Source organism: Pistacia vera, unplaced genomic scaffold (genome assembly GCF_008641045.1).
Source record: "Pistacia vera cultivar Batoury unplaced genomic scaffold, PisVer_v2 Contig27, whole genome shotgun sequence".
In the NCBI taxonomy this organism is placed as follows: Eukaryota; Viridiplantae; Streptophyta; class Magnoliopsida; order Sapindales; family Anacardiaceae; genus Pistacia; species Pistacia vera.
In genome coordinates, this window is record NW_022196079.1 from 467953 (window position 1) to 482505 (window position 14553).

General features: G+C 36.7%; 2 protein-coding genes across 3 annotated transcripts; both read left to right on the forward strand.

Annotated features, from left to right (window-relative positions):
- The first annotated feature begins 6388 nt into the window (after positions 1-6388).
- Positions 6389-7874, forward strand: LOC116133471 (U-box domain-containing protein 39-like). Its single transcript, XM_031419176.1, has 2 exons — positions 6389-6622; positions 7149-7874. The coding sequence occupies exons 1-2, from the start codon at positions 6430-6432 to the stop codon at positions 7784-7786; spliced, it is 831 nt and encodes a 276-aa protein (XP_031275036.1). The 5' UTR covers positions 6389-6429; the 3' UTR covers positions 7787-7874.
- A 797-nt stretch (positions 7875-8671) lies between these two features.
- Positions 8672-13836, forward strand: LOC116133442 (probable NAD(P)H dehydrogenase subunit CRR3, chloroplastic). Of its 2 annotated transcripts, none has more exons than XM_031419147.1 (3): positions 8672-8920; positions 9310-9486; positions 13353-13836. In XM_031419147.1, exons 1-3 carry the CDS (start codon positions 8709-8711, stop codon positions 13378-13380), a joined length of 417 nt encoding a protein of 138 aa, XP_031275007.1. In that variant the 5' UTR covers positions 8672-8708; the 3' UTR covers positions 13381-13836. The 2 variants fall into 2 exon arrangements, with proteins under 2 accessions (XP_031275007.1, XP_031275006.1); XM_031419146.1 differs by having other exon boundaries at positions 9310-9452.
- The last annotated feature ends 717 nt before the right edge of the window (positions 13837-14553 follow it).

Below are 14553 nucleotides of genomic sequence, written 5' to 3' on the forward strand. Positions count from 1 at the left end.
TTTTCGCCAATTGCTTGTGGGCTTTATTTCTTATTAATGTTGGCTTTGGAGGACGTCATTTTCTTGCTTTGGTTAAAAAAGCAACTTTATGGTTTGTCAAAACCTAAATTATATCATTTTCTTTCACACTAAAGACTGTCGATATTATCAAGGCATTCATTTTTTATATTTATTAAAGCATTTATAGGACATTAGGACGTAACCCCATGGTCCGTTTTTCTTTAAAATGTATAATAAAAGTTTTTTATCTCTCAAATATTTACAATTTTAATTTTATGGGAATTTAATTAACTTATTTTTTAATTTTAATAAATAGAAATCATAAATCATAATCAATCCAAAAATTATATATTGAAAACTTAGATTATAATTCTAATTTTTAAAGCACATGTTAGTTTACAACTCTTATGAAACGATAATTATCTTTGATAAAATCCAAAAATTCATAAAAAATATATATTTATAGAAAATCCAAAAATTACTCATTCCCAAAGAGTTTAAAGGCTCCAAACCCAGCTGGGACAAAGCCAACCAGGAGACAACACTTGGCCACCCGATCAAGAAAAATTTATTCCTTCTGCTTTGTATTTAATCAATTTATTATTATTATTATTATTTAAACATATATTAATTTAAATTAAATTAATAAAAAGTAGTTCCAAACCGGTGCAACACAGTTGGTCACCGCACTCGTGGCACTTAGGCCCACAGAGGCACCAATCTTCTTTACTATAGTTGTCAATTATTTATTTTATATTAAAGTATTCAATATTAAAATAAAGTCATAATTTAATAATCTCTGATATAACTTTTTTAAATTCGGATCACTGTCAGTAAATAGAAGAACACAAAATTAATATCATTTTTTTATTGAAAATTATAAAATTTTGTAAATTTTAACACTTATGGGAGTCGATAAACAGAAGTATGAAATTAAAAAAAAAGAATTGGATGAATTTTGTCATATATATACCAAAATATCTATTCTACTTCAACCTATCTTGAACTGAAACCAGACCCTCGAACTCCATCATGTATTGCTTATCCAGCAGCCATTACACAACTCTAGCTTCTCTTACCAATAACCTTCTTCTACTTCTCCTCAGACCAACATCCCACAAACCTCCTTCACGTAAACCTAAAATCCCCAGAAAAAATACTCACAGCAGCAGAAACAGCTCCAACTTATGGAGATTGAACGAGCCATCGGTGCTGGCACTTTTCGTGACAATGAACCCAGCAAGTTCCTTTAAGTCTTTCTCCATTTTTTTTTTTTTTTTTTTTGTTAAGCAACTTTTTTTTTCGTAAATAAATCGAACTTTTTAACTTTAGGATATTTCGTACTGTAGTATTGGAAACATTATCGGCTAATATTGAACCTTTATCATTAGGAATCTGTTGTGGTACTGGGAACAGTAACATTACCCGGATGAATCTGTTAATTGGAACCATGATGAATCATGTAAAAGTGACGTCTAATTTTGTTTACTGTTATTATGTTTCAAAATTCTGGATTTTAATTCCTTTTTATGTAATGTGAACTGTCATTTTTTTTGCCAGTGATGCTAAATTTTGAAGATTTTTTTTTCCCTCTTTTGTAATGTGTATAGGGACTCGGAGAAGCAGAAGAAGATAGTATTTAATGGGATTTTGCCAGATCTTAGTGGCGTATTTGAAGGACCTGTTGAGAAGCAGCTTCGTGAGACTGGAGAGTGGTTTTCTAGTCCACCGAGAAACGCCTCCATCCTCCAGTGTTGATTTTTCTCTTATTTCATCAATCTTTCAGTGAGCTCTAAACATGATTTAGTTTCTTTTATTCTTGATCAGATGAATATAAGCCTTAAATTTGTGTTTCAAGAGTAAGTGTTTACAACTTGGATAAACTAAAACCCAAAATTGTTGAACCATTTGCTAAAGATTTGAAGCTTAAGTGCTGATGGATTTTGCAATTTGTCTTCATTGTTACGAATGGCTTGATGTGACAACATTTTTCTAGTGAATTAGAATTAGAATAGAAAATTCAGTGACTGCTAAGTGTCAGTACTTAGTTCTTTGGCTAATTCCGTGCGGCTTAACACTAGGAGATGGTGTTAAGCAGCCTTAAATTCACATAAACACAAGGACTAGCAGTAATGAAAATGATAGGAAGGAGTATAGAGAAAATTTAAACTCTATTGTAGAAATTTTGGATCCTACACATTATACATTTACAAAGGAAGTGCCCTATTTATTGGACAAAACTCTTAAAGGAACTGTCTATAACATTTAATACTTCATGCCTAAGTTTCCTAAGTTGTTGGCATAGCACAATCTTGAATGGGTGAAGATAGGTATTGCTCATTAGAAATGAAGTTTCCTAGCTATGAATTTCCTTGGCCATGAAGCTCCTTAGCGATGAAGCTCTTTTAACCTGAGGTTCCTTAGCAAGGAAGCTTTTAGCCTTGAAGTCTCTTAGCAAGAAAGTTTACGTATGTGTGAAGAGTTAATAACTTCTTGAAGCTTTCTTACTAATGAAGAATTACTACAGCTTCTAGAAGTTTTATGCCGTTGCCCACGAATCAGCATGATGTTCTGGTGTTAAGAGGTTGGTTGTGACACTCTCTCACACTTATTGCTGCGTGCCTTCGTCCATTATCCTTGTACGCTTAGATTGATAATTGGAATTGTCATAATGAGTCTTTGGTCTCCCAATGGCTTCGGTACGGGCAGTCCTTCCATTGACGAAGTACTCCATTAATTTGGCATGCCAGTCGCCTAATGACTCTATTGGCAAGTATTTCTTCAACCTCCTTGTCAAAGGATGTTGCAATGGTTGTTGGTGCTCGGGTCAAGACTCCTCGGGATGGCTCCTCCGAGTCTTCCTGGAATGGCTTTAGCAAGCTTACATGGAGGTCGGATGTATCTTCAATTTCAGAGGAAGTTGGAGTCTATACAAAACTTTGCCTATGCGCTGAATTATTGGAAAGGGGCCTTCATACTTGCGCACTAGACATTTGTACACCTTTCTTAGCGTTTTGAATTGTTGAGGCAACACTTTACAAGGACAAGGTCGCCTTCTTGAAATCAACATGCTTCTTTTCTTGTCAGGTACTTTTTCATTCTGTTCATGCTTTATATAGGGTAGCACGGTAGGTACGCTGGTTCGTGCCATGATTTGGCCACCTGAATGCTGCGGGCTCCTCCCATCATGCATGGCTAGAAGAGGTTGTTTGGTTATTTCCCATGATGATCTCGAAGGGACTCTTGTTGGTTGCCTCACCACTGCAAATTATATGAGAATTGGGCTATATCAAAAGTTTTGCCCAATCCCATTGGCTAGCACTCAATAGTTCATAATATAGCTCTAACAGTGCGTGTGATGCGCTCGATTTGGCCACCATTTGGGGGTGGAAGCTGTTGAGAACTCTTTCAAAACCTCCCAGTGAACCAGGATCACGATCGCTAACAACGCTTCTTGGAATGCCCCATAGCTTGACAACGTTGCGAAGAAAGAAACCTAGTGCTTCTTCTGAAGTGCAATCTTGTATGCGGGGATCAAGGTGCATATTTGTTAAACCTGTCCACTATGATTATAATGCTTTCGACCCTTCAGACTTTTGCAAATAGGTGATGAAGTCCATTGAGACACTCTCCTATGGTCTCTCGGACACGGGCAACAGGTCTAGCAAGCTTGCTGGTTGCTGCATGCATACCTTGTCTTAGGTAAATAAGACACGTTCGTACATACCCTTCAATGCCATCTTGCATCCCAACCAATAGTAGGCAGTCTTCAAGAGAGAAGGTGTCACGACGAGCCTGCTCGATGACACAAGCATCCTGCATGATGTCGTGGGCAATCCGTACAACAACTTCCTAGAAGTTGTTAAGTAGTTTCTTCATTTGTAAGAAAGCTTCAAGGAGGTTATAACTCCTTCACCACTAAGTAAAATTCTTGCTAAGAGACTTCAGGGCTAAGGAGCTTCATTGCTAAGGAACTTTATGGTTAAAGAGTTTTAGGCCAAGAGCTTCTGGCCAAGGAAACTTCATGGCTATGAAATTCATTGCTAAAAGCAGCCATCTCATGCTTCACCATTTCAAGATTTGCTCATACCACTAATTTAGGAAACTTAGACATGAAGTATTCAATGTATATAGACATTTCCTTAGGAGGTTTTGCCTATAAATATGGGCGCTCCACTTTGTGTAAATGCATAATGTGTAGGACCCAAAATTTCTAGCAACAGAGTTTACAATTTCTCTATACTCTCATCCTGCTCATTTTCATTACTGTTAGTCCTTGAGTTTGTATGAGTTTAAGGCCATACGGAACTTAGCCAAAGAATTAAGTATGTGACAAGTGGTATTAGAGTCTTGGTTGATACACAATGGCAAAGGATACTGTCGGTGGAGCAAAGGATCCAAGACGTCTGAAACTGAAAATCCCCGAGAACAGTTCGTCAGGAGAAAGTTGACACCAACCTCTCAAGACCGCGAGGTAAGTCTAAAGACCTTATTTCCAGTTTTGACTTACGTTTGTCCGTGTAGAAGAAAGGTGAGCACAGTTGAATGAGCTAGATCATTGGAGGATGATCTAGAAACGAAGGTTACCGAATCCTATTGTTGTGAGGTCATGATGGTCCAACTGGAGGAGTTGTTGAGGACTAAAATGGGGAAAATCCTGACGATTTCATGGGTGAACTCGCCAAAACCGTCATGTGTTCCAACCAAAATCATAGCACTAATTTAGTGCGACGCAAGTGCGCCATGGTTGCAAGACTCGGTAGCAACACCATTAAAGTTCAGAGGATTGATGTTCCAAAGCCTAAAAGCTTGGTGGCTCCCGCAAGGTGCAAGAAGTTGACAAGTTCTGTGGGAACTAGACTAGTACTTTTGGGCTGTAGGCTCCACGGAAGAGACCTCCAAAGGCAAACGTTGGGACAAAAGCTCCAACAAACCACACCTTGTTGAGTGCCTCTAAGAGCTTCTAATGTTGTCTTTGTCCTGCCCTTGGATGAGGTAGTGTCCTGGCGGGCATCCCATTGTTTTCTTTGGTTTGCCTTCTGTCTCCGCACCTTTAGCAAAGTTGCCTTTCTTATCTTTGGGTTTGCTAGTGGGCTCTCTGGTTTTTATAATCTATTAAGCTTCCTCAACCACTATGGCTGTGGCAAAGTCATGTACTCCTCGACGCCTCAGTTCATTTTCACCCACGATTGTAGTCCATCATAAAGTTGAAGAGCAGTCTTTGTCGGACATCTCAGGGATCTCCATATCAAGTTTGTGAAGTCCTTGATGTAATCACGATTGTCCCTGTTGCTGGCAACGTTTGTTGGAGACAAACTAGTGAATGCATATCCTTTAACAGGGATTCATGAGCGTGACAATTGAAGGTTGCTTAGTTTAGGAGAAGCTATTTTTTGGAGAGGAGAATTCTACTTCCTGACAACTTCATTTGCCTTGTTTCCATTTACAAAAGTTAATTGTATTGAAGATCTCAAAAAAAATTACCATATATCTTTTATGAGATTTACATATATGACAGACAAAAGGCTAAAATTTTTTTACCATACTCTTTTTTATTATATTATGAGATATGTTAAAAGTATATGATTTAATGTTTGGTTTTAGTTAAATTAGGAAGGTTAATTTTTGTTTTCTTATTTTATAATTCCTTGTAATAGTAGTATTAGGATTTTCTTATTTCTTGTTCTAGTAGTATTAGGATTAGTTTAGTATAAATGTACTTTTTATCTTACAAACAAAATCAATGGTTTATCAACAAAATTTTGAGTTCCCTATGACCAATGCTCACCTATCAGAGACAAAAAAATGTAAATTGAAATTTCTGCAGAATACATTTTCCTTTGGGTTAACAATTGTTTCAGTGCTCTATTGTAGGGAAAGGATTGAAACTCTAGTTTACGGGTGTACTAGAGCTAACCTTTGATAGAGCTTGGGTTGGTTTCAGTTGGATCAACTAAGCTGCCCCTCCTGAATTCGACCTCATTCATTATTTGGCCAACCCAACCTATTTACAAACTCAATAATATTATAAAAAATATTAGAACTGTACAGATATATAACAAATTTTGCTATCTGAGTGCAATTCAGGTAGGCCTAACCTGGACTTGACCTACTCATCACCAGCTTGGGGATGGGATAACTCCAACTGACTCTTTTAAGAAATTCCAGCCGTAATATCTGTTTAATTTGGTTAGGCTATGGGGTTAGGAAAGAAATACCTAGATCTAGGTTCATGTTTAGATCTCTTTTTGTAAAAATTAGCTTTGTGCAAGCTTTTGATTGGATGTCATTTTTTTACCAAACTTTTAGTGTGCATGTGTGCTTGAAAGTGTATTTTTAGTTTGACATGTGATTTATTCATGTAACTTGGTAGTTTAGTGATGAAAAAATGGTGAAAGTTTGGTGCTGATAATCTTGTAAACCAGTTATATGAAAGAAGTGTTGGACTCTGTCTTCATCAGTCGCCTGGTTGACATTCTGAAGACCTCTTGCCCTAGTTTACAGAGGAAGGCAGCTTCTGTCCTTGAGTTTGTGACAATTATTGACCCAAGCATGGACACAATCATTTCGGCGGATGTTGAATCTGGTCTGGATGCCATTTTCCAACAAAAAGTTTTGGAAGGTATGAGGAACAATAACACTACGTTGTAAAGACTAATTATCTCATATCTGTATGTTTAAGTTTGAATGCTATTTTGGATCCTTTTTTTAAACTTAAGCCTTATGAGATTGCTAATTCCTCATCATGGAATCATAGCTTGTGTGTGAACCCAGAAAATCTATCCATGGTGTTAACTTCACATATTTGCATGTGGTTTGATCCTCATGATAATAAAATTTAGCCTTGTATTTGAGTGTAGCTAGAATTTAAATACTATTGTTGACCGATTTCCAATAAGCTTGAATATTGGAGTGATGGTTCCTCAGCATTGTAAATCCTCCACATCTGAGTTTAACCCTTTAGTTCCCTGAAGATACGAGTTGCCATGTTGTGCAAGCAAACTTTTTTGTAGCTCGAGTAAATCCTACATTTGCCACTACATAGAAAGTTTTAGTTCTAGAAGCCAGTTTAAATGCTATCTCGAGTGGTATGGAATAGTATTATCTTCGCACCTGTTTCAAATGAATAAGTGTGTTATTTCCTGCAGATTTAGAATCTGATGTTGAAGCTCAGCAACCAGAAAAATATGCCCTTGAAATTGAAGAAGCTGGTCTCACAATCTCTGCTGCATCGCGGCTACTGACAAAATTGCTTGATTCCAAGCAGTTTTCTCAAACCATAGACTCCTCTCATTTCACTGAACTGCTGCGCAGAATCCTTAAGTCAGATATCCCTCTTCACTACAAAGACTGGGTTGCTTCCTGTCTAGTTAAATTAATCTCTCTGTCCGGTTCTAACATCGACTACGAAAATCCAATCAACATGGAGGTAACGCTTTATGAGACAATCCCAAGACTCATCGAGCAAATGAAATCCTCATTCTCGCCCGAAGCTCAGGAATCTGCAGTTGTAGAACTGAACAGAATAATATACGAAGGGGTGGTAGATTCTACTCGAGCCATTGCGTCAGAGGGTGGAATATTTCCATTGGTGAAGCTCATAGAAGAAGGGACTGAAAGAGCTGTTGAAGCAGGCTTAGCAATACTGTATAATCTGAGCATGCACAGTGAAAATCACTCAGCCATTATAGCTGCTGGTGCAGTGCCAGTTTTGAGGAGAATTGTTCTTTCAGAGAGACCACAGTGGACAAGAGCACTTCGGTTGTTGAGGAATTTGCCCATTTGATGAAACAAAATACATACTTGATGTTGAGACAGTGGAGAATTTATGTAAATCACATTTGCTTCATTATGTAACACCATTTTTATGAATTCATTAATATTTTTAATAATAAATATTAACCTTTCTTGAAGTTCTAAAAATCATTATCAATATTTTGGGATCTTTCTTCAAATTTCAAAAAATTCTCATGGGTGGAATACAAAATTTGGATCAAACAAAAAATAAAGATTAATTAAATTTATTTATTTATTGATCCTCCATTTTTTTTAAAGTCTAAACAGGAACTTATATATAGAGTTAGTCACTTATTTTCTAATATTCCTTCCGTTTCGAAATAAATGTTGTTTTAAGTCATTGCAGGCTTTTTAATAAACTAATTTTTTAACGTAAATTTTTTTTTCTTTGCTCCTCCCTCTAAAAGTGCGTGGGAAATGGAAGGAAGAAAAAGCAATGATAATTGATGAAAAAGTTGTGTTAAATGGCTTTTGAAAGAGAAAGAGAAAGAGAAAGAGAGAGAGAGAGGAGATGAGGGGTGAGGGAAAAAGAGAGAGGAGACAGGGGCATACTTCGAGAAAGAGAGAGACTTGTATTTGGCCAAACGACATTTATTTTGAAAAAAATTTATAAGACTAAAATGACTTTTATTTCGAAACAGAGAGATTATAACTTTTTTAAATTCGGATCATTATCAGTAAATAAAAGAACACAAAATTTTAATATCATTTTTTTGTTGAAAATTATAAAATTTTGTAAATTTTAACACTTATGGGAATCGATAAACAGAAGTATGAAATTAAAAAAAAAAAAAAAAAGAATTAGATGAATTTTGGCATATATATATATATATATACAGTATATATATATACCAAAATATCTATTCTACTTCAACCTATCTTGAACTGAAACCAGACCCTCGAACTCCATCATGTATTGCTTATCCTGCAGCCATTACACAACTCTAGCTTCTCTTACCAATAACTCTTCTTCTACTTCTCCTCAGACCAACCATCCCACAAACCCTCCTTCACGTAAACCTAAAATCCCCAGAAAAAATAACTCACAGCAGCAGAAACAGCTCCAACTTATGGAGATTGAACGAGCCATCGGTGCTGGCACTTTTCGTGACAATGAACCCAGGCAAGTTCCTTTAAGTCTTTCTCCATTTGTTTCTTTTTTTTTTTTTTTTGTTAAGCAACTTTTTTTTTCAGTAAATAAATCGAACTTTTTTAACTTTAGGATATTTCGTACTGTAGTATTGGAAACATTATCGGCTAATATTGAACCTTTTATCATTAGGAATCTGTTGTGGTACTGGGAACAGTAGCATTACCCGGATGACTCTGTTAATTGTGAACCATGATGAATCATGTAAAAGTGACATTCTAATTTTGTTTACTGTTATTATGTTTCAAAATTCTGGATTTTAATGTCGCTTTTTTAATGATAAATGAGTGAAACTTGTTTATTTTTTTTGCCAGTGATGCTAAATTTTGAAGATTTTTTTTCCTCTTTTGTAATGTTTATAGGGACTTGGAGAAGCAGAAGAAGATAGTATTTAATGGGATTTTGCCAGATCTTAGTGGCGTATTTGAAGGACCTGTTGAGAAGCAGCTTCGTGAGACTGGAGAGTGGTTTTCTAGTCACACCGAGAAACGCCTCCGATCCTCCAGTATTGATTTTTCTCTTATTTCATCAATCTTTCAGTGAGCTCTTAACATGATTTAGTTTCTTTTATTCTTGATCAAGATGATTTATAAGCCTTAAATTTTTTGTTTCAAGAGTAACTGTTTACAACTTGGATAAACTAAAACTCAAAATTGTTGAACCATTTGCTAAAGATTTGAAAGCTTAAGTGCTGATGGATTTTGCAATTTGTCTTCATTGTTACGAATGGCTTGATGTGACAACATTTTTCTAGTGAATTAGAAAAATTTAGTAGACTGCTAAGTGTCACGTACTTAGTTCTTTGGCTAACTTCTTTGCGGCCTTAACACTAGGAGATGGTGTTAAGCAGCCTTAAATTCACACAAACACAAGGACTAGCAGTAATGAAAATGAATAGGAAGAGAGTATTGAGAAAATTGTAAACTCTATTGTTAGAAATTTTGGATCCTACACATTATGCATTTACAAAGTAGAGTGTCCTATTTATAGACAAAACCTCTCAAAGGAAATGTCTATATACATTTAATACTTCATGCCTAAGTTTCCTAAGTTATTTGGCAACGAGCAAATCTTGAAATGGGCGAAGCATGAGGTAGTTGCTCCTTAGAAATGAAGTTTTCTAGCCATGAAATTTCCTTGGCCATGAAGCTCTTTAGTGATAAAGCTCTTTCAACGGTGAAGTTCCTTAGCAATGAAGCTCTTTAGCCTTGAAGTTCTCTTAGCAAGGAAGTTTACGTAGTAGTGAAGGAGTTAATAACCTTCTTGAAGCTTTCTTACCAATGAAGAAATTACTTAGCAGCTTCTAGGAAGTTGTTATGCCAGTTGCCCACGATATCATGCATGATGTTTGTGTCATTGAGTAGGTTGGTTGTGACACTCTCTCACACCTATTGTTGCGGTGCCCTTGTCGCATTATCCTCGTAACGTTAGATTGATTATTGGAATTGTCATAATAAGTCTTCGGTCTCCCAACTGGCTTCGGTAACGGGCAGTCTCTTCCATTTGATGAAGTACTCCTAATAATTTGGCATGCCACGTCGCCTAATGACTCTATTGGCAAGTATTTCTTCAACTTCCTTGTCAAAGGATGTTACAATGGTTGTTGGTGCTCGGGTCAAGACTCCTCGGGATGGCCCCTCCGAGTCTTCCTGGAATGGCTTTAGCAAGCTTACATGAAAGACCGGATGTATCTTCAATTTCAGAGGAAGTTGGAGTCTATACAAAACTTTGCATATGCGCTGAATTATTGGAAAGGGGCCTTCATACTTGCGCACTAGACATTTGTGCACATTTCTTAGCATTTTGAATTGTTGGGGCAACAACTTTACAAGGACAAGGTCGCTTTCTTGAAATCAACATGCCTTCTTTTCTTGTCTGCGTACTTTTTCATTCTCTTAATTGCCTTGTGTAGGGTAGCACGGGCAAGTTACATTGGTTCGTGCCATGATCTCGAAGGGACTCTTGTTGGTTGCCTCACTCCACTGCAAATTATATGAGAATTGGGCTATATCAAAAAGTTTTGCCCAATCACGTTAGCTAGCACTTACATAATGCCATAAATATAGCTCCAATAGTGCGTTGATGCGCTGGATTTGGCCACCAGTTTGGGGGTGGAAGCTGGTTGAAAACTTTGTCCAAAACCTCCCAGTGAATCGAGGATCATGATCGCTAACAATGCTTCTTGGAATGCCTTATAGCTTGACAACGTTGTGAAAGAAAAGCCTAGTTGCTTCTTCTGGAGTGCAATCTATAGATGCGGGGATCAAGGTGGCATATTTGTTAAACCTATCCACTATGATTATAATGCTTTTGGACCCTTCAGACTTTGGCAAATAGGTGATGAAGTCCATTGAGACACTCTCCCATGGTCTCTCGGACATGGGCAACGGGTCTAGCAAGCCTGTTGGTTGTTGCTGCACTACCTTGTCTTGCTGGTAAACAAGGCACGTTCGTACATATCCTTCAATGCCATCTTGCATCTCAACCCAATAGTAGGCAGTCTTCAAGAGAGCGAGGTGTCACGACGAGCCTGCTCGACGACATAAGCATCCTGCTTGATGTCGTGGGCAGTCAGCACAACAACTTCCTAGAAGTTGTTAAGTAGTTTCTTCATTGGTCAGAAAGCTTCAAGGAGGTTATGAACTCCTTCACCACTAAGTAAACTTCCTTGCTAAGAGAACTTCAGGGCTAAGGAGCTTCATTGCTAAGGAACTTCATGGTTAAAGAGCTTTATGGCTAAAAAGTTTCATAGCCAAGGAAACTTCATGGTTATAAGACTTCATTGCTAAGGAGCAGTCATCTCATGCTCCACTCATTGCAAGATTTGCTCATTGACAACTAACTTAGGAAACTTAGACATGAAGTATTCAATGTATATAAACATTTCCTGGGAGGTTTTGCCTATAAATAGGGCACTTCACTTTGTGTAAATGCATAATGTGTACGACCCAAAATTTCTAGCAATAAAGTTTACAATTTTCTCTATACTCTCATCCTGCTCATTTTCATTATTACTAGTCCTTGAGTTTGTATGAGTTTAATGTTGTTTAACACTATCTCCTAGTGTTAAGGCCACACGGAACGTAGCCAAAAAACTAAATATGTGACAAGTGGTATTAGAGTCTCGGTTGATACACAATGGCAAATGATACTGCCGATGGAGCAGAGGGATCCAAGACGTCTGAAACTAAAAATCCCAAAGAATGTATTTGTCAGGAGAAAGTTGACCCCAACCTCTCAAAGCTGCGAGGTAAGTCCAAAGACCTTATTTCCAATTTTGACTTACGTTTGTATCGTGGTCGAATGAGCTAGATCATTTGGTGGATGATCTAGAAACGAAGGTTACCGAAATTCATATTGTTGTGAAGGTCATGATGGTCTAACTTGAGGAGTTGTTGAAGACTAAAATGGGGAAAATCCGTGACGATTTCATGGGTGAACTCGCCAAAACACGTCATGCGTTCCAAACCAAAATCAACTGCATTAATTTAGTGTGACGCAAGTGCGCCATGGTTGCAAGACTCGGTAGCAGCACCATTAAAAGTCAGAGGATTGATGTTCCAAAGCGTAAAAGCTTTGGTGGCTCACGCAAGGTGCAAGAAGTTGACAAGTTCTTGTGGGGACTAGACTAGTACTTTTAGGCTGTAGGCATCACGGAGGAGACCTCCAAAGGCAAACGCTGGGACAAAAGTTCCAACAAACCACACCTTGTTGAGTGCCTCTAGGGAGCTGTTGTCCTAATGTTTGTCTTTGTCCCTACCCTTGGATGAGGTAGTGTCCTGGCAGGCGTCCTAGTTGTTTTCTTTGGTTTGCCTTCTGTCTCCCGCACCTTTAGCAAAGTTGCCTTTCTTATCTTTGGGTTTGCTAGTGGGCTCTCTTTGGTTTTTATAATCTATTAAGCTTTCCTCAATCTCTATGGTTGTGGCAATTTCATGTACTCCTCGACGCCTCAGTTCCTTTTTCACCTACGATTGTAGTCCATCTTTAAATTTGAATTGCTAGTCTTTGTTGGACATCTCAGGGATCTCCAATATCAAGTTTGTGAAGTCTTTGATGTAATCACCGATTGTCCCTGTTTGCTGGCAACGTTTGTTGGAGACAAACTAGTGAATGCATATCCTTTTAACTGGGATTCATGATCGTGACAATTGAAGGTTGCTTAGTTTAGGAGAAGCTATTTTTTGGAGAGGAGAATTTCTACTTCCTGACAACTTGATTTGCCTTGTTTCCATTTACAAAAGTTAATTGTATTGAAGATCTTCAAAAAAAAATTACCCTAGATTCTTTATTAGATTTACATATATGACAGACAAAAGGCTAAAATTTTTTTACCATACTCTTTTTTATTCATATTATGAGATATGTTAAAAGTATATGATTTAATGTTGGTGTGTTTAATTTGCAGGAAAAGGAATTCTGATGCTGTTGATTAAATGGATTCTTCCCATATGGACTTTGTCACTCCTGTTGGCTCTTGCAGCCACAAAGCTTGCATAGACCATACCATTCATGGATGATCTCATTATATGAACATGGAAGTAATTCAAGCCTTCTCTCCAATGTAGTTACTTCTTGTACAGAACTACGAATCATCCGCCGGCTTCTCGCACGATATCAGATAGAAATATGATTACAAAATGTTAATCTCTTTTTTCAAGAACTTCCCTGGTGAGTTCCATTGCCAAAACTTTGTATGGTATTATGTTATCAGGTTATAGTGACCGCCTTCCGTTAATGAAAGTCCGGATTTCAAAAAATATGGACGTCTGCACCTGAAAAATCTTGTCTGATTATAAATGTAATGCATAATTGCAATTCACTTGTTAAGCTTATGTCTGGCATCTCATTATAATCTAAAATCCAGATCCTAGAGTTTCAATTTGTATTTAGAATTTATGTTTTCGAAGTTCATACTTGAATCCAGTGTCTTAATATGCTTTTTCTCATTTTTCATTTTTTTTTTTTTTTTTTTTAATGGGGTGGTCAAATACAGAAACATTTTAGTGAGTATCTGCCAAAGACTTAGAAATTTGATCTTTGAAATTCAAAATTCATTGACTATACACTATAAATTAAAGAATACTCACCAATATTCTAAATATGGGTGTTGAGAGTTGGAGATCTGGTTAAGATTATATTCAAATCTTGGTTGTAAATAAATAAACTTCAATGCTTCACTCCATATAATCCTCATAATCTTTAACTTGGCATTTAATTTGTTAAAATTATAAAATAAAAATAAAAATAATTTGACTATTTGAAAAGTAATTCTGATTTTTCCTTTTGTCAATTTGACTTCTCCCTGACAAAGTCAAGCCGATATTGGGTATTAAACAACAGAAGAAAACAAAGTTTAGCAACCAAATCCCAGCTGCCCACTTTGAAAAAGTCGTATATTTACTAATTTTGATTTTTGAACACTCAACAATTAGATATAGAAATATTCTTTTCTTTGTTAAGGATTGTTGTGGCTATGCCTCCAAAGTTTTGGTTTTCTTTAATTAATTAATATGATTAGTTATTAATTTTGGAACGTAAAAATGTTGTTTTATATTACCAGTTTTATATTTAATAATAATAGTATTTATCAATTGTAGGACACTGTT

Excerpts from the sequence above, each read along its gene's own strand:
- LOC116133471 (XM_031419176.1), top strand. The coding sequence starts at position 6,430 with ATGAAAGAAGTGTTGGACTCTGTCTTCATCAGTCGCCTGGTTGACATT. Across the intron at positions 6,623-7,148 it reads CCAACAAAAAGTTTTGGAAG|ATTTAGAATCTGATGTTGAA; the intron begins GTATGAGGAACA and ends TATTTCCTGCAG.
- LOC116133442 (XM_031419146.1), top strand. The coding sequence starts at position 8,709 with ATGTATTGCTTATCCTGCAGCCATTACACAACTCTAGCTTCTCTTACC. Across the intron at positions 8,921-9,309 it reads TTTCGTGACAATGAACCCAG|GGACTTGGAGAAGCAGAAGA; the intron begins GCAAGTTCCTTT and ends TAATGTTTATAG. Across the intron at positions 9,453-13,352 it reads GAAACGCCTCCGATCCTCCA|GAAAAGGAATTCTGATGCTG; the intron begins GTATTGATTTTT and ends TTTAATTTGCAG.